Source organism: Malaclemys terrapin, chromosome 3, assembly GCF_027887155.1.
Source record: "Malaclemys terrapin pileata isolate rMalTer1 chromosome 3, rMalTer1.hap1, whole genome shotgun sequence".
Taxonomy (NCBI): Eukaryota; Metazoa; Chordata; order Testudines; family Emydidae; genus Malaclemys; species Malaclemys terrapin.
The window spans coordinates 27,547,352-27,575,056 of record NC_071507.1 but is presented as its reverse complement, the minus strand read 5'-3'; the positions used below and the strand labels follow the sequence as shown (position 1 = coordinate 27,575,056).

At 39.7% G+C, this 27,705-nt stretch overlaps 1 protein-coding gene across 3 annotated transcripts in view; it reads right to left on the bottom strand.

Moving 5' to 3' along the window:
* The window catches only part of STON1 (stonin 1), a 63,615-nt gene that overhangs the window by 3,775 nt on the left and 32,135 nt on the right, over positions 1-27,705 (bottom strand). The window contains exons 2-4 of one of the 3 annotated variants that reach the window (XM_054022574.1): positions 12,413-13,663; positions 11,690-11,950; positions 469-671 (exon numbers count right to left, since the gene is read on the bottom strand). In XM_054022574.1, coding sequence (XP_053878549.1) covers positions 469-671; positions 11,690-11,950; positions 12,413-13,613 — 1,665 coding nt within the window. In that variant the 5' untranslated portion in view covers positions 13,614-13,663. Of the gene's footprint in view, positions 1-468; positions 672-11,689; positions 13,664-27,705 lie in introns of all 3 variants that reach the window. The other 2 variants (XM_054022575.1, XM_054022573.1) reach the window with 2 other exon arrangements.

Sequence of the window (27,705 nt, the reverse complement as noted above, 5' to 3'; positions counted from 1 at the left end):
TATTTTTAGATGTTTACATCTGAAATTTCAGTTTTTTAATTGTGAGGGTCCCAAACTAAAATGGAGACATGGAGCGGGTCGCAAAGCTGTTGTAGGCTGGGCACGGGATTGACACCCTCACTTCTGTGCTGCCTTCAGAGCTGGGAAGCTGCAGAGCTTCCTGCAGCGGGGGGAGATAACCAGAGGTGGGTCTGATCTCCCCCAAAGAGTGGCCGTGCAGGGGAAGAGGAAGTCTTGTCTTTCCCCAGCCCGACAGACTGGCAGCTGGAGCCCGGTGAATGGTAGGAGCCCCTGGCAGGGGTGCCCACCCTGTCCTTCCCCTCCAAAAACTACATTTCATGGAGAAGGTCTGATTTCACAGTCCATGACATGTTTCTCATGGCGGTGAATTTGGTAGAGCCCTACACATACTTTGTAAATAGTGTATCAGAACAAAAAGACTGCAGAAAGTAAAGAAATGAAGACTACCTGGCAGTTGTAGCAAGTTTTCTGGTTCAAATGTTTCTGGGGCTGAACATCACACTCTATGCCCAGCGATTTTACTTCAGTCCCCGAGGCACACGCATCAAGCATGTCAAACTGTACAGTTGCAAATGGATACCAGTCAGAAGGTATTTCCTGGTCTGATCCAAGTTCTAGTTTGTAAGACAGACTGTGTGGCTGATATGGGCCTTTGAAAGGAAAAATCACAGTTCATTATTTTCTCTCCATTTTTAGTACATGGTTAATTTGTTAACTGGGTATGGTAATGCTATCTTTTAGTAAACTGTAGTTGATACATAATGCAAGATTACTCTATCATCTGTCTAGCTATTTATAAAGTGCCTAATCACTTGGTATCTAGGCACAAGATTACATCCGTTATCATTTTCTGCCTATTTCAAAATATTTCTATAGCAGTCATCATAGTTCTTTCAAATCAATTTTCACAAAAGTCACCAGATACATTGAGGGCTGGATGAATGGATGGACACCATAAACCTGTGTCTAGGGCCATGGCTCCTGGATTTAAGTGATTACATTAGAATCTCAGCTTTCATTTTTTAAAATAATTCAGTTTCTATCTCACATATGTGTGAAGAAAAGCTTGAAAACATGACCCAAGTGTAACCATGCTGTGCTGTCTGCCAACAGTCTGAGACAATAGCCCTCCGATGGACGAATTACCCCATGTATCTCAATGGGGTGTTAAACTCTGAGGCCTGGTCTACACTTAAAATTTATATCAACATAGCTATGGCGCTCAGGGGTGTGAAAAATCCACACCCCTGAGCGCCATAGCTATGCCAACTTACTGCTCACTGTAGACGCAGCTAGGTTGAATGCTCCCAGTCAACCTAGATACTGTTGCTGGAGGACATGGAGTTCCTACAGTGGCAGAAAAACACTTTCCATTGCTGTAGTCTGCATCTAAGCTAAGAGCGTACAGCAAAATAGTTATGGCGCTGTCACTATGCTTCTGTAGCGTCTAACGTGTAGACATGGCCTAAGACCCACTGCTCTGGGCAGCTTGTCAGCACTCCCATATCAGAATATAATGTGTGTGGCAGGAGAACAAGAGAGCAGTACAGAATGCCACCCGTCCAAGCACGTACACCCCAACTGCTGAGATAAATGTGTGGGGACCTGCTGCTACCCTGTCCTCTCCAGCTGAGATAAATGTGTGGGGAGCTCTAAAAATCCAAAAGGCGGGGGGAATCCCATGCCACCATTCCTGACTCTTTACAATTGCATGGGGCCCCCAGCTGCTGCATAGTGAGGAGAGGGCATGTGTTGCAGTATGCCCCAAATTGCCTTAATCTGGTCCTGAATCCTATAAATTCAGTTTTTTAAAATAACTTGGGAGAGGCAGGGGAGTTCATTTTTCCATCTGTTGGCACACAAGCACTTCAGGGTGAACAACTAGATTTCCAAAGACACTGAAATCAGGAAGTTTGCTTTGTGAGGTCAAGCAAAATATTGGAATGAAAAGAATCTTCTACATCACAGCTTCCTCTGCAAAGTCTTCAGAGCAAAGTAAGTGGTCGTGCTGTCTTTTCTTCCTCCCCAGTTAAAGCACGTGTAGTGTCAGTATAGAGAGGAACTGTGTACTTTAACCACAGTTTGGCTTCAGGCAGGAAAGCACTGTTACTAAAAGGACTGACCATACTTTGTGAATGGGACTGTAAGTTTAGATTTAATCCATTACAGTGAATTACATGTCAACCTGCAGCATAAAAGTGCCTATTCTTTATGAATTTACATTTCTCAGTGGCAACCACTAAACAGGGAGGATGAAACTAAATTTATGTGAAGGTAAAGAAAAAGATTATATGCTTAGCATTATTTGTCATGTGGATGTCATCAACACATAGTGCACTACATTCACAACTTCATCAGCAATTCATAAGGCAAAAATGGACCTTTGAAAGAAAGTAGGCAAAGTAATTACCCACAGCATCAATGCATTGTGAGAGGGTAAACGAAAACTGATTGAGCTATCCTAATAAAATACGAGGGGAAATAAAGTGACCTTTACTTTGTAAAAGTAACCACTATCATCAGGAAACAGAGTTTCTCTCTTGTTAGTTTTGAATATCTATTACTTGTATTAATCAGTTCTTACAACCTTAGACTGTCATATGGAGTATAGATATACTTAAACGTAACATTTTTAAAGTATTTCAGAAATATTTCAGATATCTTGAAGTCTTATTCAAGACCTTGTTGTTAATCAACTCCTATCCTGAATCTTTTATTGAGACAAGATCATTATCTATATTTATGGCACTATAATTAAATCTTAGTCAGAACTTCCACTAAGGGTCCATATTTTCAGAGTGTTTAGTTTGGTGTGAACACAATCCAGTATGAAATGTGGCATATAAAATAGGATTTTCAAAAGCACTCGGCACTGGCCTAACTCTGCACTCACTGAAGTCAATGGTAAAATTCCCAATGAATTGAAAAGTCCACCCATAATGTCTCTAGCAAGGAGAACATCTTAAAATAATTTTTAGAAAATAACACATATTTGACCAATTTTGATAGCAAACTAGCAGCTGGAGCCTAGTGAATGGTAGCTCCCGGCTGGGGCACTCCCAGCCCTGCCCTCCAATAGCTATATTTCATGGGGGAGGTCTGATTTCACATTCCGTGACATGTTTTTCACAGGCATGAATTTGGTATGGCCCTACCTATCATACTGGCCAATACTGATTCCTTGTTCTCTCAGGTCAGTCTTTATTCATCTGTTGTCTCTTGTTTTATACTTTGATTGTAAGTTTCTTGGGGCAGGGTCATTTTTTGCTCTGTTTGTACAGCACCTACCACAGTGGGGTCCTGGTCCATGACTAGGGCACTTATGTGGTACAGTAATACAAATAATTAACAATAATTTCTATCCTTCCCTCTTATGTCTCTTTCCATCTCCAGTACTTTCTCACAGCCGACCTGGGCTGCTTCCTCATCACCCATAGCATTTGCTGATGTTGCAACTCCTTCCCTTTCCCCTTGCCAACTGCTCAACACTCTCTGGCCAGTTCCATCCCTCAGTTTCCTCGGGGTCTCTCACTGAAAGCAGGGAGGCTACCTGAAGGCTGGAAAGGCAGAGAGGGGAGTATCTGTGACGAACCCCAGTTACTCTGGCAGATGGTCAAAAGCAGGGGAACTGAAAGGGGATGCCAGGAGGGAACCATAAACCATGAGCCACAGATCAAAGTCAAAAGTTAGGCACTTCTAGTAGAAAATTGCTTCTCAACCCTGTATACCTTACTAGAATCTTCTATGTGGTAGGTACAAGAAACATGTTGGGCCAACTATAAAAATTAATGTTAATATAGTACTTTACTGCACTTGTACTTTTCTCATCCATACACTGATAGACCATTCTAAGCTGGTGATTAGATTAATCACACCAAGCAGTTGCTGTCTATCTGCAGAGTCTTTTCCTCAAGTGTTTATAAAACAAAAGAAAAACAAGTTAAATTGAAAAATTGCTCAGTAGATATTCAGTCCAGTCCTGCGACCTTTGGGCATGAAGCCCAGCCTTCTCAAAAGCACTATGTGTCATGTCTTTCTAGCCAGACACTCTTATAGCCTTTCCCTACTCAAAGGGAGTGGTGAGCTGGGCTGGAACGAACCTGATAGCATCCCTGTATCTGAGTTTGTGGGTCAGTCTTTCTACAGTGGGTATCAGTGCCCTGTAATGGATGAAATGCCAGAGCTACTCAAGTGTGTGAGATCTCACCCTTTAGTGACTGCAGTCTATAAAGGATAATGCCTCTAATTCTACCAAATGTCCAAGAGTATTTAATGCAATGTCATTAGTTAATATACTTTTTAAAACAATATACTAATCTGATTCTTATCTGCTGGTAAAACTGTGATACCACACGTTCTCACAGTGACTTTACAGCCATAGGACCAAATCCTGTGCACCTTATCCATGCAAGGAATCACATTGTCTTCAATAGGATATAGTATATTAATTACAGTAACCAGAATTTTGTCCACATTTAACGTTTTTTCACTTCGGGGGGGGGGGAGTGGGCATGGGAGGGCATATTTACTAGAAATCTATTTGTACATTGTTTTCCTAATGTCATCAGCACCTTTATTAAGAAATGGAACACATTTTCATTCATTCTATTCTACTCCATTTTCAATGGGTAGCACTTTGGAAGAAAAGAGCTATCCTAAACAGAAAAAGTACATTTAGAGATGATATTTCAAACAGTAGGCAGATGCATATGTAGTCCGCATACAGGTTGAGGCAATTTAAATTTAATATTTCCCTTCTTTTTTTTGTCTGTTCTATATTTCCATTGCAAGAGTCCCTGTCTCTCCCTTACTTACACACACACACACACACACACACACACACACACACACTATCAAACTGGGAAAATTTAACATCCTAATTATTTTAAACCATGGGCACGCTTATAAAAGGCTACAGATATAGGATATAAAAGGTAAAAATGAGAAAGAACTATTTTAAAAATTTTATTTGCTTTTTTAAAAAACAGTTTAGAATTTAAACTTTTGAGTGATGGAGGGTCTAACAGGGAAGACTGTGGTTGGAGGCGGTGACTTTGTACTAAAGAATAAATGAAAGCTGCACTTAAGTACATAAGACCATAAGAACGGCCATATTGGGTCAGACCAAAGGTCCATCCAGCCCAGTATCCTGTCTACCGACAGTGGCCAATGCCAGGTGCCCCAGAGGGAGTGAACCTAACAGGTAATGATCAAGTGATCTCTCTCCTGCCATCCATCTCCATCATCTGACAAACAGAGGCTAGGGACACCATTCCTTACCCATCCTGGCTAATAGCCATTAATGGACTTAACCTCCATGAATTTATCTAGTTCTCTTTTAAACCCTGTTATAGTCCTAGCCTTCACAACCTCCTCAGGCAAGGAGTTTCACAGGTTGACTGTACGCTGTGTGAATAACTTCCTTTTATTTGTTTTAAACCTGCTGCCCACTAATTTCATTTGGTGGCTCCTAGGTCTTATGTTATGGGAACAAGTAAATAACTTTTCCTTATTCACTTTCTCCACACCACTAATGATTTTATATACCTCTATTATATCCCCCCCTTAGTATCCTCTTTTCTAAGCTGAAAAGTCCTAGCCTTTTTAATCTCTCCTCATATGGGACCTGTTCCAAACCCCTAATAATTTTAGTTGCCATTTTCTGAACTTTTTCTAATGCCAGTATATCTTTTTTGAGATGAGGAGACCACATCTGTACGCAGTATTCAAGATGTGGGCGCACCATCGATTTATATAAGGGCAATAAGATATTCTCAGTCTTATTCTCTATCCCTTTTTTTTACGATTCTTAACATCCTGATTGCTTTTTTGACTGCCGCTGCACACTGTGTGGACATCATCAGAAAACTATCCACGATGACTCCAAGGTCTCTTTCCTGATTAGTTGTAGCTAAATTAGCCCCCATCATATTGTATGTATAGTTGGGATTCTTTTTTCCAATGTGCATTACTTTACATTTATCCACATTAAATTTATTTGCCATTTTGTTGCCCAATCACTTAGTTTTGTGAGATCTTTTTGAAGTTCTTCACAGTCTGCTTTGGTCTTAACTATCTTGAGCAGTTTAGTATCATCTGCAAACTTTGCCACCTCACTTTTTACCCCTTTCTCCAGATCATTTATGAATAAGTTGAATAGGATTGGTCCTAGGACTGACCCTTTGGGAACACCTCTAGTTACCCCTCTCCATTCTGAAGATTTACCATTTATTCCTATCCTTTGTTCCCTGTCTTTTAACCAGTTCTCAATCCATGAAAGGATCTTCCATCTTATCCCATGACAACTTAATTTACATAAGAACTTTGGTGAGGGACCTTGTCAAAGGCTTTCTGGAAATCTAAGTACACTATGTCCACTGGATTCCCCCTTGTCCACATGTTTGTTGACCCCTTCAAAGAACTCTAATAGATTAGTAAGACATGATTTCCTTTTAAAGAAACCATGTTGACTTTTGCCCAACAAGTTATGTTCTTCTATGTGTCTGACAACTTTATTCTTTACTATTGTTTCAACTAATTTGCCCAGTACTGACATTAGACTTATCGGTCTGTAATTGCCAGGATCACCTCTAGGGCCCTTTTTAAATATTGGCGTTACATTAGCTATCTTCCAGTCATTGGGTACAGAAGCCGATTTAAAGGACAGGTTATAAACCATAGTTAATAGTTCCGCAATTTCACATTTGAGTTCTTTCAGAACTCTTGGGTGAAGAGTTCTGGTCCCGGTGACTTGTTACTGTTAAGTTTATCAATTAATTCCAAAACCTCCTCTAGTGACATTTCAATCTGTGACAATTCCTCAGATTTGTCACTTACAAAGGATGGCTCAGGTTTGGGAATCTCCCTAACATCCTCAACCATGAAGAATTCATTTAGTTTCTCCGCAATGACTTTATCGTCTTTAAGTACTCCTTTTGTGTCTCGACAGTCCAGGGGCCCCACTGGTTGTTTAGCAGGCTTCCTGCTTCTGATGTACTTAAAAGGTAATAACAAAATGTTTTTTGAGTTTTTGGCTAACTGTTCTTCAAACTCCTTTTTGGCATTTCTTATTACATTTTTACACTTAATTTGGCAGTGTTATGCTCCTTTCTATTTACCTCACTAGCATTTGACCTCTGCTTTTTAAAAGATGCCTTTTTCTCTCTCACTGCTTCTTTTACATGGTTGTTAAGCTACGGTGGCTCTTTTTTAGTTCTTTTACTATGTTTTTTAATTTGGGGTATACATTTAAGTTGGGCCTCTATTATGGTGTCTTTGAAAAGGGTCCATGCAGCTTGCAGGGATTTCACTCTAGTCACTGTACCTTTTAATTTCTATTTAACTAACCCCCTCATTTTTGCATAGTTCCCCTTTCTGAAATTAAATGCCACAGTGTTGGGCTGTTGAGGTGTTCTTTCCACCAGAGGAATGTTAAATGTTATTATATTATGATCACTATTTCCAAGTGGTCATGTTATAGTTACCTTTTGGACCAGATCCTGCGCTCCACTCAGGACTAAATCGAGAATTGTCTCTCCCCTTGTGGGTTCCTGTACCAGCTGCTCCAAGAAGCAGTCATTTAAAGTATCGAGAAATTTTGTCTCTGCATTTCATCCTGAGGTGACATGTACCCAGTCAATATGGGGATAATTGAAATCCCCCACTATTATAGAGTTCTTCATTTTGATAGACTCTCTAATCTCCCTTAGCATTTCATCATCACTATCACTATCCTGATCAGGTGGTTGATAATAGAGCCCTACTGTTATATTCTTATTAGAGCATGGAATTACTATCCATAGAGATTCTATGGAACATGTGGATTCATTTAAGATTTTTACTTCATTTGATTCTACATTTTCTTTCACATAAAGTGCCACCCTCCCACCCCAACCCCGCATGACCTGTTCTGTCCTTCCGATATATTTTGTACCCCGGAATGATTGTGTCCCATTGATTGTACCCACTCCACCAGGTTTCTGTGATGCCTATTATATCAATATCCTCCTTTAACACGAGGCACTCTAGTTTACCCATCTTATTATTTAGACTTCTAGCATTTGTGTACAAGCACTTTAAAAACTTGTCACTATTTATTTGTCTTCCCTTTTCTGATGTGTCAGATTCTTTATGTGAATGTTTCTCATCTGATCTCGCCCATACTATATCCTGTTCCATCCTCTCCTTCTGACTAGAACCTAGAGAATCTCTATCAATAGACTCTCCTCTAAAAGAAGTCTCTGTCCGATCCATGTGCTCCTCTGCAACAATTGGCTTTCCCCCATCTCTTAGTTTAAAAACTGCTCTGTAACCTTTTTAATGTTAAGTGCCAGCAGTCCAGATCCACTTTGGTTTAGGTGGAGCCTATCCTTCCTATATAGGCTCCCCCTATCCCCAAAGTTTCCCCAGTTCCTAATAAATCTAAACCCCTCCTCTCTACACCATCGTCTCATCCACACATTGAGACTCTGAAGCTCTGCCTGCCTACCAGACACTGCGCGTAGAACTGGAAGCATTTCTGAGAATGCTACCATAGAGGTCCTGGATTTCAGGCTCTTTCCTAGCAGCCTAAATTTGGCCTCCAGGATGTCTCTCCTACCCTTCCCTATGTCATTGGTACCTACATGTATCATGACCACCGGCTCCACCCCAGCACTACACTTAAGTCTATCTAGATGCCTCGAGAGATCCACAACCTTCGCACAGGCAGGCAAGTCATACGGTTCTCCTAGTCATCACAAACCCAGCTATCTATGTTTCTAATGATTGAATCTCCCATTACTAACACCTGCCTTTTCCTAATGACTGGAGTTCCCTCCTCTGGGAAAGGGTTAAGTTTTGCTGGGCTTTTTCAAGATGTAATTTGAATTTCTAGGTGGTAAAATATAAGTTATCTTGCTATTTTGATCCATTTGTTAATCTATCTTCTTGCACCCATATTTCTAGAAGGCATAATTTCTGGAAATGGTATTACATACAAGAGAATGTAATAGTTGTCATTGCCTTGCACAAAATATTCCAAAATCCTCACATACACAATGCATATCCAAGGGGCCTTCATTCTCCAGCACTTACTAAGACAGAGCAAGGTATTCTTTAGTCTTATTTATGCCTCTTGAAAATAATGCATTGTTCTATTAATCTGAAACTGTCACTAAAAGTAAGGTTTTTAAAAATGAATCTTTATTCATATTTTTCTCTTTTTAAAAAAATCTATTTTTCCTGAATGAATTTAAGTTAACTAGCTTCCCCAGTGGAAAAAATTAACAATTTCCATGTGTATGATTAAAAGTAGCGCTGTCGATTAATTGCGGTTAACTCACATGATTAACTCAAAAAAATTGTTATTTTAAAAATTAATCGTGATTAATCGTAGTTTTAATTGCACTGTTAAACGATACAATACCAATTGAAATTTATTAAATATTTTGGATGTGTTTCTACATTTTCAAATATATTGATTTCAATTACAATACAGAATACGAAGTGTATACTGCTCACTTTATATTTTTTTATTACAAATATTTGCACTGTAAAAATGATAAAAGAAACAGTATATTTCAATTCCCCTCATAAAAGTACCGTAGTGTAATCTGTTTATTGTGAAATGCAACTTACAAATGTAGATTTTTTTTGTTTCATACCTGTACTCATAAACAAAACAATGTAAAACTTTAGAGCCTACAAGTCCACTCAGTCCTACTTCTTGTTCAGACAATCACTAAAACAAACAAGTTTGTTTACATTTACAGGAAATAATGCTGCCAGTTTCTTATTTACAATGTCTCCTGAAAGTGAGAACAGCCATTCACATGGCCAGCATTGCAAGGTATTTACATGCCAGATATGCTAAACATTCATATGCCCCTTCATGCTTCGGCCACCATTCCAGAGGACAGGCTTCCATGCTGACGATGCTCGTTAAAGAAATAATATGTTAATTAAATTTGTGACTGAACTCCTTGGGGGAGAATTGTATGTCTCCTGCTCTGTGATTTACCCTTATTCTGCCATATATTTCCATGTTATAGCAGTCTCGGATGATGACCCAGCATGTTGTTCGTTTTAAGAACACTTTCACTGCAGATTTCACAAGACACGAAGAAGGTACCAATGTGAGATTTCTAAAGATAGCTACAGCACGCAACCCAAGATTTAAGAATCTGAAGTGCCTTCCAAAATCTGAGAGGGACGGGGTGTGAAGCATTCTTTCAGAAGCCTTAAAAGCGCAACACTCCGATGCGGAGACTATAGAACCCGAATCACCAAAAAAGAAAATCAACCTTCTGCTGGTGACATCTGACTCAGATGATGAAAATGAACATGCATTGGTCTGCACTGCTTTGGACTGTTATCGAGCAGAACCCATCATCAACATGGACGCATGTCCTCTGGAATGGTGGTTGAAGCATGAAGGGACATACGAATCTTTAGCGCATCTGACACGTAAATATCTTGCAATGCTGGCTACCACAGTACCATGCGAATGCCTGTTCTCACTGTCTGGTGACATTGTGAACAAGAAGCGGGCAGCATTATCTCCTGCAAATGTAAATAAATCTGTTTGAGCAACTGGCTGAACAAGAAATAGGAATGAGTGGACCTGTAGGCTTTAAAGTTTTACATTGTTTTATTTTGGAATCCAGTTATTTTTTATACATAAAAACATTTGTAAGTTCAGCTTTCATGATAGAGTTTGCACTACAGTACTTGTATTAAGTAAACTGAAAAATACTGTTTCTTTTATTTTTACAGTGCAAATATTTGTAATAAAAAATAAATATAAAGCAAGCACGGTACACTTTGTATTCTGTGTTGTAATTGAAATCAATATATTAGAAAATGTGGAAAACATCCAAGATATTAATATTATTAACAGCACAATTAATCAGTCTTAATTTTTTTAATCGCATGATTAATCGCAAATAATTTTTTTAATTGCTTGACAGCCCTAAATAAAAGCTTAGTTGCCTTTTTTTTTTTTTTTTTTTGCAGTGGGCATTTATTTAATGTATCACCACCACAGAGAAGGAATATAACCAAGGCACTATGGTGTCACTGTTGATATTTTTCTCTGAATACAAACTCAGAATATTGAAACTCAATAGACCTCTGGACTCCATGGGAGATTGACCACAGCACCTTCTAACTACACTGACACTATCTCTTGGCATGAAGATGCTATAAGCTTAAGACTCCTGGGTTCTAGTCCCAGCTCTGCCACTGACCAGCTCAGTGACGCTAGTCTGTTTTTGATTCCCATCCCATCTTTGTCTGTCTTGTCTCTTTAAATTGTATGATATTCATGGGCAGGAACCATTTTTTATTATGGGTTTACAAGAGTGCTTAGAACAATGGAGCCCTGGTCTCAGTTAGGGGCTCTAGGCACTACTGTAGTACAGTATTGAAGAAGCTACCGCCATCAAGATGAAATTGCCCATTAGAAAAAGCATTTAAGGTCAAATTCTTCTTTCATTAAAAGGCCCAGTCCATCTCCCACTGAAGACAATGGGAGTTGCACTGGGACTGGGCCCTTACACTGGTGTAAATTAGGAGCATTTCCCCTGAAGTCAGTGAAGTTATACAAGTATAAGATCAGCGTGAGAGAAGAGTCAGGCTCCTCCAGTAGAAGAGCTGTACCCAAAAAATACTATTTTGATATATTTACTTGAGTTTTTATCCGGAAGTCTGTCTATCTTCCACACTACAGCCCTATAGGCACTTTCATATTTTGCTGTTCCAATTGAGACCTGAATTACAGGATCAGATTCAACTTCATGTAAAGAACCAAGGCATGTTTTTCTGTTCATTTTTGCTTTTAGGGACTTCTGTCTTTGGAGATTCATTGTCCAAAGTGCTTTGATCCACTGTGCAGGAACTGGAAAGCGTATCATGACATTTTCACAGTATTTCATGGAATGCAAACGTGCTGGAATCAGAGAAGTAGAAGACATGTTTATAAAAGCCTGAAGTTCAATGTATGCTCCTTGAACAACTACTGCAGCCTTTAAAGAAAATGGAAGGTCTTGCCCATTATACAGTGTCTTGAAACGCATCAGTTCTAATCTACAGGCATCCAGGGGTATAAACTTAATAATTCTAGATTGCTCAAACTCATGTGTTTTGACACACTTATGGAAATGGTAGTCAAGAATATCAATCCATTTCTTCTCCAGGTCCTTGTCAAAATAACATTCATCTCTTTTCTGAAGCTCTAGATCGTTTAAAGTAAAAAAGCATTCAGTATTGCCATTCACAAAACACATACAATAAATGTGTGTGATGACAGTACTTTCTACGAGTTTTCCTTCTGTTTTAGTGATTTTCCCCCAAAACGTATCCACTATTTCTAGTATAATTTCTTGTTCCTCATAATTTCTCTTTTGCTTACAGATGGCTGGAAGCTTCATTAACTCTTCCTCAACTGTTGCAAGGAAGTCAGTGAAGTCATTGTAATCCGTGGTTCCTAACTTTAGCATCTGCTCCACCTCCGGTTCATGGACCACTTCTGCTTTGGGGTGGAATTTTCTTTTCTCTGTATAAGACACATATTCAATCTTCACAGTATGGATTTTTCCTGAAACACTACAGTTCTCTAGCTTGGGTTCTGACAGTTTACAGTATGGTTGGAGCTGGAATTCTTTGAAAGGTTTTTCAAGGCCCTTCTCATAGTACATTTGTAAAATGCCCCCAGGTAGGACTTTAAGATAAATAGGACCCCACTGCCGAGATGACATCATATTCTTCTTCTCAGGAATTCTTAGCATGATAGGCCAACCATCTTTTTTTTGGCTCCTGAAGAGACTGTGTGGAATGAAAGAAGAGAGATTATGCCATGCATGTATGCTGGAGGCAGACAGGCTTTCCAAAGTATCAGTTTGTAAATGTTCAAGCCTTTCACAGACATAACTGAAGGAATTCTGATTGAGACTTTTCTGATCATGGCAAGTGTCTTTTTCTTTAGGATGGCAAATACCTCTGCAAAGCTTTTTATCCTTTCTTTGTGTGTCAACATTACAGGGAGACATGCTAGTTGAACACCCCTCTTTCCCAAATAGAGTTGAAAAAGCACAGTCATTCTGAAAATATTGGAAGCGTTCCAATTCCAACTGATCTTCTAATTTATTGCAGCTTTCTTGGTAAGTAGGATTTATTTCACCTGGGGTTGCTTGTTTAGAGAATAAAATCTTAGGTGGATTATCGTTAGCTGCAGTGCTCAGTTTCTGAAAAGCTAAGGAAGAACAAGTCCCAGGTGGTGGGTGAAGGTTAATGTTTGATGACAATTCAGGAATAGGATAAAGAATGTGAATTCCTGATTTGGGGGTACAGGGACTTCCTGAATACTTTTTGGTAGGTGTAGAAAGTGGAGAGTTACTAGGAGGTCCAGGATTTAAGTAAAAGTCAGCTATAGGAGAAGAAAGTGGAGTGCTGCTTGTAGAAGATGACCTACTGGAAGATTCATGCATATTAGCAAGATTGAGATTAAGACTATTTGCTTTACAGGTATTACGATTTTCCACTGATTTTTGAGGAGATTGAAAGAGGGGTTCATCATCAAAAGTGACCCAGTTTGCTGGATATGTGGAACACATCTTGTAGGAAAAAACTTGAAACACTTCTACAGGTATCACCTCTGAGTCATCTGTTAAGAAATAACACAAAACAAGAACAGACGTGATAAGAAATAAATGCAATTACTTTTGAAAAAAACTTGTAACATTCAAATTTCATAATGCCTACATTTTCATGAGCATCCAGTTTTGGGCACCTCAATTTCTGGATGCACAACTTGAGTCACCTAAGGCTTGATTTTTAAAGTACTGAGCACCCATAGACCTCCAATTGATGTCACAAATTGGGCACCCAAACTTAGCGGACAGCTTTGAACATTTGATCTACACACCCACACACACTGTAAGTGGAGCTGACAGAAATACCTATAGGTAAGGTTGCCTAACGTTTTCCATTATAAGGCTCTGTCATCTTTGGCAAAATAACTGTTTGAGCTGAAATTTTCATGCTGGGTATCTGCCTCATGATGAATTTTTTGGGAAAGTTCAGCAAAAATGGCTCATCTGTTTCCAAGATGGAGGCTAGGGGGGAAATGCATTGCTTTGCCCATGTTAAAAAATTCTTACAACTGTTTTGCTGAGAAGCTATAGCACCTCCATGCTTTGGGGCAGAAACTTACCATTTGGAAGAGGGGATGTGTGTGGGTGGAGGAAGCTGGGTTCTCTCACCCTATGCCCTTTTTCTGTCTCTGAAATTTCACCCAAATTTGGCTGAGTTATAAGCCTCTGAAATTATAAATTTACATATCTCAGAAGTTTGTTGTGGCTGGCAGAAAAATTCCCTGAACATTCCATCTGTACTGATCCTGATCTACACACACAGAGTTCTGTGCCAGCCACAATTCACATGCTCCAACAAGAGGCTGAGCAGAACTCAGGCCAGGGAGACTGATGCCTAGGCAGCATGGAGGAAAAGGAAACAGTCAAACTCAAATGCATACGACTAGGTGCAGAGGGACAGGATGGAAGGGTCCTATGGAGGAAAAAAGTAATTAATGTAATTAAAGACTGTCATATTACATAATCATAAAGGAGCATATTAAGGTTGCACAAGCAACTTGAATTCTGGCATTTCCTAACTTTTGAGTGCTACACTTTACCTTAAAACATTCTTAACATAGGAATGTGTGCATGGAGGGTGTGTGAGCTATATGTAATTTTATTTACAAACAATTAAAAGTTCTGCTCACTCCACGAGACTTTTGTGCTGGCTCTTTTCCTGATTATGGTTGTTGGTAATAGTAGTAGGGAGAAACACATCCAAAGTGTGGGGGGAAACATATTATTCTTGCCCTTTGTACCTGTGATGTCAAAAGCCAGCTTTGAAGGAAATACTAGGCTTTGTCCCCACATAAATTTAGTATCCATGCCTTCTTGTTCTTCAAGACAGTTAAGAATAAATAACTTAAGCAAAACTACACAAAAGTAACACTGAAGCATTCAGAACAAATTGTGGTGTTACAAAGTATCTTCATTGTCTATGCTATGGTGAGCCAATTTTTCCCAAACCACATAAAGTTTTCTATTCTGTAAGTACTATAAATAGATATGGTCACCTCAGGGCTTCTTACCATCAGGATGTACACGTTGTTAGCAAGATATGACTGAAAATTCCACATCTCATTTGTTTTGTGGTTGTCTGAAATGGCTCACATTAGATTTGCTTTTGTAGTAGAGGCATGGAATGGACATTTCAGAAGCATAAATACATTTCGAATATTAAAAGTATAAAATGACATTCTGTATACCACATTTTAGTGGATACTATAATTTATTATAGATAGAGCTAATAACAACATCCTTTATAGGGAGAGCTGGCAGAAAGACCTCTAAGAAAGACTATCTAACATTGTCCATTTACAAGCAACTAATAACAGACCTTATACTTTGCCAAACTTTAACCATCCAGGCTGAAATTTTCATGAAAGGTGTCTGACTCAGACTAAATTATGTTTTGAAAATTTCAGTTAAAACGGTTCTGCTATTTCTCAGAGCAAAGTTAGGGAAGATTATGTTGTTCTACCCTTGTTAAAAAAAAAACCTTATTACCATTTAATTGAGAAGCTCTAGGGCCTCCAGGCTTTGGAATAGGGACTTGAAACTTGGCAAGGTGGGAGTCTGCTTGATATCAGGGATGTGCATTTTGCTGTCACCATAAAAATCCACCCTAATTTTGTTGAATTCTGGCATTTCCGAACTTTTGAGTGCTAGACTTTACAACCTTAAAACATTCTTAACTAGGGCTGTCAAGCGATTAAAAAAATTAATCATGATTAATCGTGCTGTTAAACAATAATAGCATACCATTTATTTAAATATTGTGGATGTTTTCTACATTTTCAAATATATTGACTTCAATTACAACACAAAATACAAAGTTTACAGTGCTCAGTTTTTATTTATTTTGTATTACAAATATTTGCACTGTAAACAAAAGAAATAGTATTTTTCAATTCACCTAATACAAGTACTGTAGTGCAATCTCTTTATCATGAAAGTTGAACTTACAAATGTAGAATTATGTACAAAATAACTGCATTCCAAAATAAAACAATGTAAAACTTTAAAGCCTATAAGCCCACTCATTCCTACTTCTTGTTTAGCCAATCGTTTACATTTACAGGAGATAATGCTGCCTGCTTCTTGTTTACAATGTCATCTGAAAGGGAGAACAGGTGTTCGCATGACACTGTTGTAGCCGGCGTCACAAGATATTTATGTGCCAGATGTGCTAAAGATTCATATGTCCCTTCATGCTTCATATGTCTATTCCAGAGGATATGCGTCCATGCTGATGACTAGTTCTGCTCGATAACGATCCAAAGCAGTGCAGACTGATGCATGTTCATTTTCATCATCTGAGTCAGATGCCACCAGGTTGATTTTCTTTTTTGATGGTTCGGGTTCTGTAGTTTCTGCATTGGAGTGTTGCTCTTCTAAGACTTCTGAAAGCATGCTCCACACCTCCTCCCTCTCAGATTTTGGAAGGCACTTCAGATTCTTAAACCTTGGGTCAAGTGCTGTAGCTATCTTTAGAAATCTGATATTTGAACCTTCTTTGTGTTTTATCGAACTGTAGTAAAAGTGTTCTTAAATCAAACAACATACACTGGGTCACTATCTGAGACTACCGTAATACAAAATATATGGCAGAATGCAGGTCAGACCACGGAGCAGGAGACATACAACTCTCCTGCAAGAATTCAGTCACAAATTTAATTAACACATTTTTTTTTTAAACAAGCATCATCAGCATGGAAGCATGTCCTCTGGAATGGTGGTCGAACATGAAGAGGCATATGAATGTTTAGCATATCTGGCATGTAAATACCTTGGAATGCCGGCTACAAAAGTGTCATGAAAATGCCTGTTTTCGCTTTCAGGTGACATTGTAAACAAGAAGCAGGCAGCATTATCTCCTGTAAATGTAAACAATGTTAGCTTTAATGATTGACTGAACAAGAAGTAGGACTGAGTAGGCTTGTAGGTTTTAAAGTTTTACCTTGTTTTGTTTTTGAGTGCAATTATGTAACCAAAAAAAATCTAAATTTGTAAGTTACACTTTCACAATAAAGAGATTGCACTACAGTACTTGTATGAGGTGCATTTAAATATATTGTCTTTTGTTTATCATTTTACAGTGCAAATATTCATAATCAAAAATAATAATATGAAGTGAGCACTGTACACTTGTGTTCTGTGTTGTAATTGAAATCAATACATTTGAAAATGTAGAAAAACCTCCAAAAATATTTAATAAATTTCAATTGGTATTCTATTGTTTAACAGTGCGATTAAAACTGTGATTAATCTCAATTAATTTTTTTAATCATGATTTTTTTGAGTTAATCGCATGAGTTAACTGCGATTAATCGACAGCCCTATTCTTAACATAGGGATGTATGCATGGAGGAAATGTGTGCTACGTATAATAAAAAAAATGCAACTTTCACGTGCTCAGTAGACAATTCATGAGGACCTCCAGAACCTTCCAAAGACATGATTGAAATCTTGCAAGCCTTTCTGGGATTGTGCTAAAGTTCCTAAAGCATCCTCATGCAATTCTGAGGCACTTTGGAAAGTTTTCTAGGATAATGCTAATGTCCAAAACACACACTAAATTGCCAACTCTGAAAAAAAACTTCGAGCCTACCCCAGAAACAATGGTCTGCACTGAATATTTTAGAACATTGCATGGCAGATGTCTCTCATCTTCCAAAGGTGTAAGAGATGACAGCAACACAAAGGGTGACTGTGGACACAACCAAAACTATGGACCACATTGTAAATCAGTGCCCGCTTTGATCATTTGCCAGTGGCATCCCAGATTTACATCAAGCCACTCCCGAAGCTACCAATCAGCTCACTAATCTGGACTTGGTTATCTGAACATTGTTAATCACCTCTCTTGCCATACGAAAGAAGAAGTAGTGGTAGAACAGTTACAGGTTTGGAGCTAAATTCTCCACACTAACATGCTAGAGGAGCTAAGCAGGACTTTCCCTGAAATTGCTCGTCCTTGCAGCAGGGGGTTGCTGTTGTATGAGACACAGAAACCAAAAGCAGGGAGGCCACCTGTAACACAATGTCCCTCAAAAGAGCACCCTGTAACTCCCATATTCATCATTCATATATCGTTGTGATATTTCATACAAAGCATGCCATGTATGATATTATATGAAAGGTTATGGTCTGCTGAAACCTACTGTTCTGTTCAAATATGTATATCATTAACATGTATGAAGTTATGATATTTTGCTGTATGGTTGTTACTGAAATATGTTGTCAGTTTGAGAGTCTCTACTACAAGGGTGGTGATCCCAGTCCAGGAGGGTGTTAACCAACCATTAATCAGCAGGGGAGTTGTAATCAAGGGATTTACAATTCAATGGCAGTTGCACAAGACCACAACAAGGACTGCTCAATCCAGTGACTCAGCAAAACTCACCAGGACATGTCTGGGCAAGTGTCTTCTAGGCACATGAACTAAGAATATAAAAAAGGGGAGAGTGGCATCATGCTTTTGCCTTTCTCCTCCCCCACCTATGCTGGAAGCAACAAGAATGCTGAGAAGACGAAGACTTCAACTGAGGAGACTGGTTGTATTGAGACCTGTGTATTAAGAACTGTAACATCCAATGGGGTAAGAAAATTGCTCAATTTAAATATTGCCTAGTGTAATAAGATTTAAGATTTAGATTGTGTGCTTATCTTTTATTTTCTGTGGTAATTATTTTGCTTGAAGTGCTTGGGAAATCTCAACTCAGGTTACAAAGGCGAGGGCATGATCTCTCCACATTGAGGGTGGAGCGGACTGGGTAATAAACTTACACTGGTTGGGCTTCTGACCAGGGCAAGACAGTACAGTTCTGTGGTATAAGGCTGGGGAACTAGAGGGAATTAGCTGGTGCCTTTCTCTGAGTGATTTGTGAGTGGCTCCGGGAGCATTCATGCAATTTAGCTGGGTGTGGGGATCCACATGCTGCTGTGCTGATTGATAACAGCACCTGGAGGGGTTTGCTGCTTGTCACTAACAAAGCATTGTATCTTCAGGGAGAGGGAGAGGGACATGGGGCTGCAGAGAGACAGGGACAGGTGCTGGGGAAGACACAGTCTATGCCTGAGGTGACAGGATTTGAATTCTGGTGGGGATAGGTGCAGAGGGGTACAGAGATAGGCTGGGGGGAGGGGAGACAAAGACAGGCAGTTGGTGTGGCATAGGAGGGGAAACAGGTAGGTGCATGCTAAGGGACAGGGAAAGAAGGGTAACCACTTAAGCACATTTCCCCTCCAAAACCTGAAATGGAACCCAGGATTCCTGACTCTCAACTTTTCTTTGGTGTCAGCAAAGAGCTGTGAATCCTACTAGCAAAATGTGTCCCATCAGCCTCTGGTGGCTGGTCCACAATGAGATAACAGCCTCGTACAACCATCCATTATTCCATTAGTGTGCTAGGGATCTACAGGTCCAAACCCAGCTAATGACCTCTGAGGAGGGAGCGGGGGGGAGAGACAATATGGTAGATAGTTTTGACAATTTTGGCCTTAATCTCTCTGTGCATCAGTTCCCCAGCTGTAAAATGGCTATTATAACTCCTCCATTATAAGACCTACTGGTGTTGTGAACATAAATTCATTCATATTTGTGAAGTGCTCAGATACTATGGTAACAAGTGCCACAGAAAAGCCCATGAGGAAATTAATAATTCTGTATTTAGTGCAGGGTTTGGATGGTGAGCAGTAAATAAGGCCTGAAGTCACATTTTGGCTAAAGAGAAATAATTAATAACTACTCATTCAGTGAGCACCATCCATCCTGTGCACTGAATGAGACAGTGTCCTGTGGAAAAATTAGTATATGATAATGTAATTAAAACTGTATTATAATACATTACACACAAAGAGATAAATTGCCAGTGCAACCTTAACCCTGGAATTCCCTAGCTTGTGAAGGCTTAACTGTACAACCTTAAACAGGTTCTATAAACAGTATTTATTTTGTGTATAGATTGGATTTTGCTTGTAATTTGTGGGATGACTTTCACTAAAAGAAGTGAAGATCAGATACAGGGAACTGAAGATGATAACACCCAAAATACTCAAAATTATTTCAGCTTCTGACTTAACCTGTCAGAGATTGCAGAAATGTGGGCACACAGAATATGAGGGTTGGAAGGGACCTCAGGGTTGTCTAGTCCAACCCCCGGCTCAAAGCAGGACCAATCCCTAGACAGATTTTTGCCCCAAAACCCTAAATGGCTCCCTCAAGAATTGAACTCACAACCCTGGGTTTAGCGGGCCAATGCTCAAACCACTGAGCTATCCCTCTCCACATTTAGATTGGCAAATCCAAACCCTTTTCAGGATGGTTTATAGGTCTGGTGGTTTATGAAGAGACTCTTTTACACTTGACTTTAGCCACAAGCCCAACAAGTAGGGACACATTCATTCTGCTAAGCACTGATTTGGCTGGGAGTCTGGAAAAGAACAATTCATTCAATCAGTAAATAAATTAGGTTTAACTGAAATATTCTTCTGATATAAGCATTATTACGCTTATCTGGATTATGCTTATCTGGATGATGGGATGGATTGCATCCTCAGCAAGTTCGCAAATGACACTAAGGGGGGGGGGGGGGAGGTAGATATGCTGGAGGGTAGGGATAGTTTCCAGAGTGACCTGGACAAATTGGAGGATTGGGCCAAAAGAAATCTAATGAGGTTCAATAAGGACAAGTGCACAGTCCAGCTCTTAGGATGAAGAATCCCATGCAGAATCTATAGGCTAGGGACCGACTGGCTAAGCAGCAGTTCTGCAGAAAAGGACCTGGGGATTACAGTGGATGAGATGGAGTATGAGTCAGCAGTGTGCCGCTGTTGCCAAGAAGGCTAACAGCATATTGGGCTGCATTACTAGGAGCATTGCCAGCAGATCGAGGGAAGTGATTATTCCCCTCTATTCGACACTGGTGAGGCCACATCTGGAGTATTGCGTCTAGTTTTGGGCTCCCCACTACAGAAAGGATGTGGACAAATTGGAGAGTCCAACGGAGGGCAACGAAAATGATCAGGGGGCTGGGGCACATGACTTATGAGGAGAGGCTGATGGAACTGGGCTTGTTTAGTCTGCAAAAGAGAAGAGTGAGGGGGGATTTGATAGCAGCCTTCAACTACCTGAAAGGGGAGTTCCAAAGAGGATGGAGCTTGGCTGTTCTCAGTGGTGGCAGATGACAGAACAAGGAGCAATGGTGTCAAGTTGCAGTGCGGGAGGCCTAGGTTGGATATTAGGAAACATTATTTCACTAGGAGGGTGGTGAAGTACTGGAATGGGTTACCTAGGGCGGTGGTGGAATCTCCATCCTTAGAGGTTTTTAAGGCCCGGCTTGACAAAGCCCTGGCTGGGATGATTTAGTTGGTGAGGGTCCTGCTTTCAGCAGGGAGTTGGACTAGATGACCTCCTTCTCTTCCAACCCTAATCTTCTATGATTCTATGATTATTAAATGTAATCTGTATGAGAATTCAAGCAGTAAATCAGTGATACTCAGACTGAGGCTCGCGAGCCACAAGTGGCTCTTTACTGTATCTCCTGCAGCTCTTTGCAGCACATGTTATTAAAACATTGGTTAATAATTAAATCACACAATCTAAGTTATTAACCAGTCAGGATGCTTTTACTATTTTATTAATCAATTGTAGAATACTTGGTCAGTTATTTTGCTGTGAGAATAATTTATAGATATACTATATATATATATATAGTAAATTAAACAATGAATTCACACTACTGTGGTTCTTTTGGGTAATGCTGGTTGCCAATTTGGCTCCTGAACCCCTGAGATCGGTGTATCACTGAAGTAACCAGTTAACCTGGACTTTAATTTTTAATGTACAATTTAAAACACGAAACACATAACATTATATCCCTATATTAGATATATTGTCCCCAAAGAGTTCTTCCCCCCCTCCACTCCTTGTGGTTGATGAAGAAACAAGAAATAAATCTCTAATTATTATAAGGAAACAAAATACAATGAAACACCGCAGGGTTTGTACAAATGCTGTTCATTCTAGAAAGGATATCCTGATTATGTCAGTACACATTCATGTCTGCATGAAAGCACAAGAATGGCCATGTTCCTACTCATTGTACCACCTGCATGTATATTCCTATATAATTTAGGATTAGACAACAGTTACTTGGAAGCATTTTCCCCTCACAGCTATATCATCAATTTGTTTATCTGAGTTATTTGTCATATAGCCATACAAACCATTCTTAGTCTGTAGAGATTAGGAAACCAGTTTGTTTCTAAAAAGGAAAGAGTTCAGCCAAATGAATTTGTATGTTGTGCCATACACTTTGCAATTTCTTTTGGGCCATCTTAAAATTTAGGAATGCATCCTGGTCTACGACAAATTTTTTGCTTATTTTATTGCTGAACAAACAAGAATTTAGAATGGAGTTGTTTTAGTCTCTCATTATTTTTTTAACTCTAAACCTTTTTCTTCACAAAAAATATTTGCAGTATACTAGTTACTTTTAGTAAGATTTCTCCTCCACCTCTCAAAAGAGAGAGCATTCCAAATGGTTACATTGTAGTTAGGGCCCATTAGCATCTCCGTTATCCACTCAAACACTGCGTATGAGTTTGAAGTTTAGCAATGGACAGAAAACTTGGGTCATTTTCTCCCCACATCATTACCATTTTTTCTACTGTTTCAGCCACTCCCCTTTAGTTGCCAGCATTCTTCATTCACCTCTTTTCCGGTCTCCCCTCCTATCATTTTACTCCTGCAATCTCAAAATTACATGGTCTGTTTTCCACAGGCAAGCTGGTATCATCCCAAAATACCTTGCTACTTTTTTTAATCACAGGTGGGGTGGTACTCACTTAGAGCATCACTTTTGCTGTGACAATCAGGAGCAAAGCATTCTGAGGCACATCAACAAGTTGGAGAGTGGTGGAAAGTGGGCACAGAAGTTCTGCATTAGAGCTCAAAGGGAGGTTACAAGAGACAAGTAAGTGATGGGAGGAGGAGATGATGATGAGTGGGCAGAAAGGAAGTGATCGAAAGAGAAATTCTACTGAAACGGACACAGGAGAGTGCAGAGATAGGGCTTGAATTGGGTAGGACAAAGCATAAACCTTTTATTTAACTATTTTGACACACACAAGTTGTTAAATATGGACTAGCATAAGTGAAAAAAAATGACAAAATATAAAATGTGACTAAGTACATAAACATTATATACAACAAATATATATTTTTCCTAAACAGCACTTTGTGAACTATTCCCCTTCCCATCACTGACACGGCACCTTTTCAATGTCAGTTATTCCACATGTTAATATTCGTATCTATTCCTCTGTCCACAGTTATTATCTTTCTATAAATTTTTTCTGTCTGAACATGAAATTACAGCTTTCTCCACAGATTTTGTTTTAAAGCTCCAGTCTTTTTACCTGTGAAATATTTAACTTCAATTAATAAAAGTCAATGAAGAAAAACGTTTTTCCACATACATCTCTCTCATCTATATTTATGCCATTCATACGCCTTTTGGCATGAATGGAGCTTTCCCTTATTACTTTTTGAGATAATGGGAGCAAAAATACTACATGTATAAAAAACAAAAAGGAAATATTCAAATATATAGTACAGTGGAGCCTCAGAGTTACGAACAGCAGAGTTATGAACTGACCAGTCCACCACATACCTCATTTGGAACTGGAAGTACACAATCAGGTAGAAGCAGAGATCCAAAACAAACAAACAAAAAAGCAAATACAGTACAGTACTGTGTTAAATGTAAACTACTAAAAAAATTAAGGGAAAGCAGCATTTTTCTTCTGCATACTAAAATTTCAAAGCTGTATGAAGTCAATGTTCAGTTGTAAACTTTTGGAAGAACAACCATAATGTTTTGTTCAGAGTTATGAACATTTCAGAATTACAAACAACCTCCATTCCTGAGGAGTTAGTAACTCTGAGATTCTACTGTAGTCCATTGACCTCCACTTATGGAACTCTAGATCTGACCACAGCACCATGAAAAAAAGATTTAAAAAAAAATTAATAATATTGTAATAAAAGGGAATTCACACCCTGCATTTGTAATGGGTAGTATTAGTGCCATTCCATTTGCAGCTTACAAAATAAGCATTTGCAGTCATACATTGCTGTATCCCACTGCTGTTATTTCTCTGCTGCCTTCACTGTGCAGGGCTCAACAAATTAATCTTTCTTTAAAAAACAACCTGACATGAAGTGCTTCAATTCACTCCTTTTCAGGAATTTTAAGAAACTTTTCCTTGGAAATGGCAATGAAGCAGAGTTTTAAATATACCAGTTCTCATTCTTGAAAAACTAGAATGGGATCCATGTAAATTTAACCTACAAATTCTTAATCAGAGGAAAACTGTACACAAAGACATTGACCTTACATTAGTACATATGTTGTGCAGCTCATAACATCTAAATCACAAGAATGTGTGGTATTTAATACAGAAATGTGACAGGAAATACCATTTGTAGAATACTAAAACCAGACCAAAAAAATTGGTGTTCAAATGATAAGGTTCTGTAAAGGCTAATTCCCCACAAGGGCCCCGCAAGGATTCTAAAAATTAATACTGGCCACTCCAGGCTTGTATTAAACTCCCAAGGTTATAGCTTTTCTCTGACCTTGGATTGGTAGATACTGCCACTACCCAAGTAGTGAGAGCCCAGGTAGGCACCCTTGGGAATTCCTTCCTGTGGAGCACCCTCAAGCCCTTTCACCCCCCGACTCCGGGGAAGAGCTGAGACAGAAAAAAAAAAAAAAAGGGAAATCAGCTGTTGCCACCAGCTAATTAAACAACATGTGCACAAACCTCTTAAGACACAAAAATCCAATTCTGTTCTTAAAAAAGGTAAATTTTATTAATAAAAAAAAGAAAGAAAATACATCTGGGAACTCAGGCTATTGCTAGATTTTAAAAGCACAACTACAAGGATTAAGCACGAAGAATAGCTTTCTTGAGGTCCAGCTTAAAGGTTACAAGCAAAACAAAAGCACCTGGAGTTAGCACAGAGAAGTCCACAAGCCATAAAGAAATAAAAGGGATAAATCTAATTGTGTCTTCCTAGACATTTCCTGATCCACTTACATATCTGGGGTTCTAAATGAGTAGTTTCTAGGTATGATACTGATGATTTTTTCATACCTGGCCCAAGCTTCTTACAGCATAGCTCTGCCCTGTCCGCCTCTCCCTGGGAGAACAACAGATAGACAAAAGGAGAGTCTTTTCTCCATTTTAAAAAATTCTAGCCTTCCCATTAGCTCTTTTGGCCAGGTGTCCATTCACTTCCTTTTACCTATGCATAGCAGTGAGACTTTTTAACCCTTTACAGGTAGAGCAATTAGAGAACAGCTACTAAGAGGAATTTTATAGCTAACTGGCTGGCTGGGTGTCCATAAAAGGGAGCGGCCCCACCCTTTATTTACCACACACACACACCCAAATCACAGACGGTGCTGGACAGCCTGGTTCAGGTTGGGTCCACACCGGCTGGGATTTCTTCCTGGAGATTTAGGAAAACAGAGTTAATAAGATACATGCACCTCTAATTTTACTACTATTATTACAGGAAGAACTAAACAGTATTTTCCACATTTTAAGGACTATAATGACTTAGAATACAGGACATTTTTACCTCGCTGATTCTGGAAAACCTTCCTGAGAGAGTGCATCAGCCATGTTATTAGAGGCTCCGGATATGTGTTGTATCTCAAAATCAAAGTCTTGAAGAGCTAAACTCCACCGCAGAAGTTTTTTGTTAGTCTCTTTGACAGTGTGAAGCCCCTTTAGCGTAGCCTGGTCAGTATGCAGGTGGAAATGCTGTCCCCAAATGTATGGGCGTAGCTTCTCCAGAGCATACATAATGGCGTAACATTCTTTTTCTGAGACTGACCAGTGGCTTTCCCTCTCAGAAAGTTTTTTTGCTGAGAAACACAATAGGATGGAATTGTTGATCTGGTCCTTCCTGCATTAAAACTGCTCCTACACCATGTTCGGATACATCTGTGGTTACAACGAAAGATTGGTCGAAGTCTGGGGCCCTTAGTACAGGGTTAGACATAAGGTAGTTAAAGGCTTTTTGACACTTCTCAGACCACTGAACTGCATTTGACTGTTTTTTCCTGGTTAGGTTGGTCAGTGGGGTGGCAATTTGGCTGTAGAGTGGTACAAATTGTCTGTAATTTAGGGACAGGCCAATTTTGAATAGCATTTACTTTAGCCTGTAGGGGGTTGATAGTTCCTTGACCCACTTGCTGTCCAAGGTATGTTACCCTGTTTAGCCCTATTACACATTTTTTGGCCTTAATGGTTACTCCTGCCACCCTTATGCGCTGGAAGACAGCTTGAAGGTGTTCTGCACATGAACCTGAGAATATGGCCACATCGTCAAGGTAGGCGACTGCAAATTCCCCAAATCCAGCCAGAAGGTTATCTACCAGTCTCTGGAAGGTGGCGGGTGCAGTCCAAAAGGGAGCACATTAAATTCATACAGCCCTACCTGGGTGATGAAGGCTGACCTTTCCTTGGTTGGGTTATCTAGCGGCACTTGCCAGTACCCCTTAGTTAAGTCTAAGGGCACATCTACATTTGCAAAGTTACAGCCCAGCAGTTACAGCACCGCTCAGAGAGCGCAGAAGGGAAAATGCTGTTGTGTGTTCACACTGATAGCTGCCTGCGCAATAGCGTGTTCACACTTGCGGCACTAGCAGCGCTATTCATAGTGGTGCACTCTGGGCAGCTATCCCACATAGCACCTCTTTCTCTTTTGCCATTAAGACTTGTGGGAAGGCGGAGGGGGTCACGGGGCATCCTGGGTCCAGAACCAATACCCCGTGATGAATTGCTTCGCATCCCATCAATCCCTGTACTTCCATCCACATTTGGCGCCATCTTTCAACGGTTTGTGTACTGCGTACCCTGCCTCTTTTGGACTGCAGGAATGGATCACAGAATCATAGAATATCAGGGTTGGAAGGGATCTCAGAAGGTCATCTAGTCCAACCCCCTGCTCAAAGCAGGACCAATTCCCAACTAAATCATCCCAGCCAGGGCTTTGTCAAACATGACCTTAAAAACCTCTAAGGAAGGAGATTCCATCACCTCCCTAGGTAACCCATTCCAGTGTTTCACTACCCTCCTAGTGAAAAAGTTTTTCCTAATATCCAACCTGCAACTTGAGACCATTCGTCCTTGTTCTGTCATCTGGTACCACTGAGAACACTCTAGATCCATCCTCTTTGGAACCCCTTTTCAGATAGTTGAAAGCTGCTATCAAATCCCCCCTCATTCCTCTCTTCTGCAGACTAAACAATCCCAGTTCCCTCAGCCTCTCCTCATACGTCATGTGCTCCAGCCTCCTAATCATTTTTGTTGCCCTCCGCTGGATTCTTTCCAATTTTTCCTCACCCTTTTTGTAGTGTGGAGCCCAAAACTGGACACCACTCCAGATGAGGCCACACCAATGTCAAATACAGGGGAGAATGATCACGTCCCTCGACCTACTGGCAATGCCTCTACTTATATAGCCCAAAATGTCATTAGCTTTCTT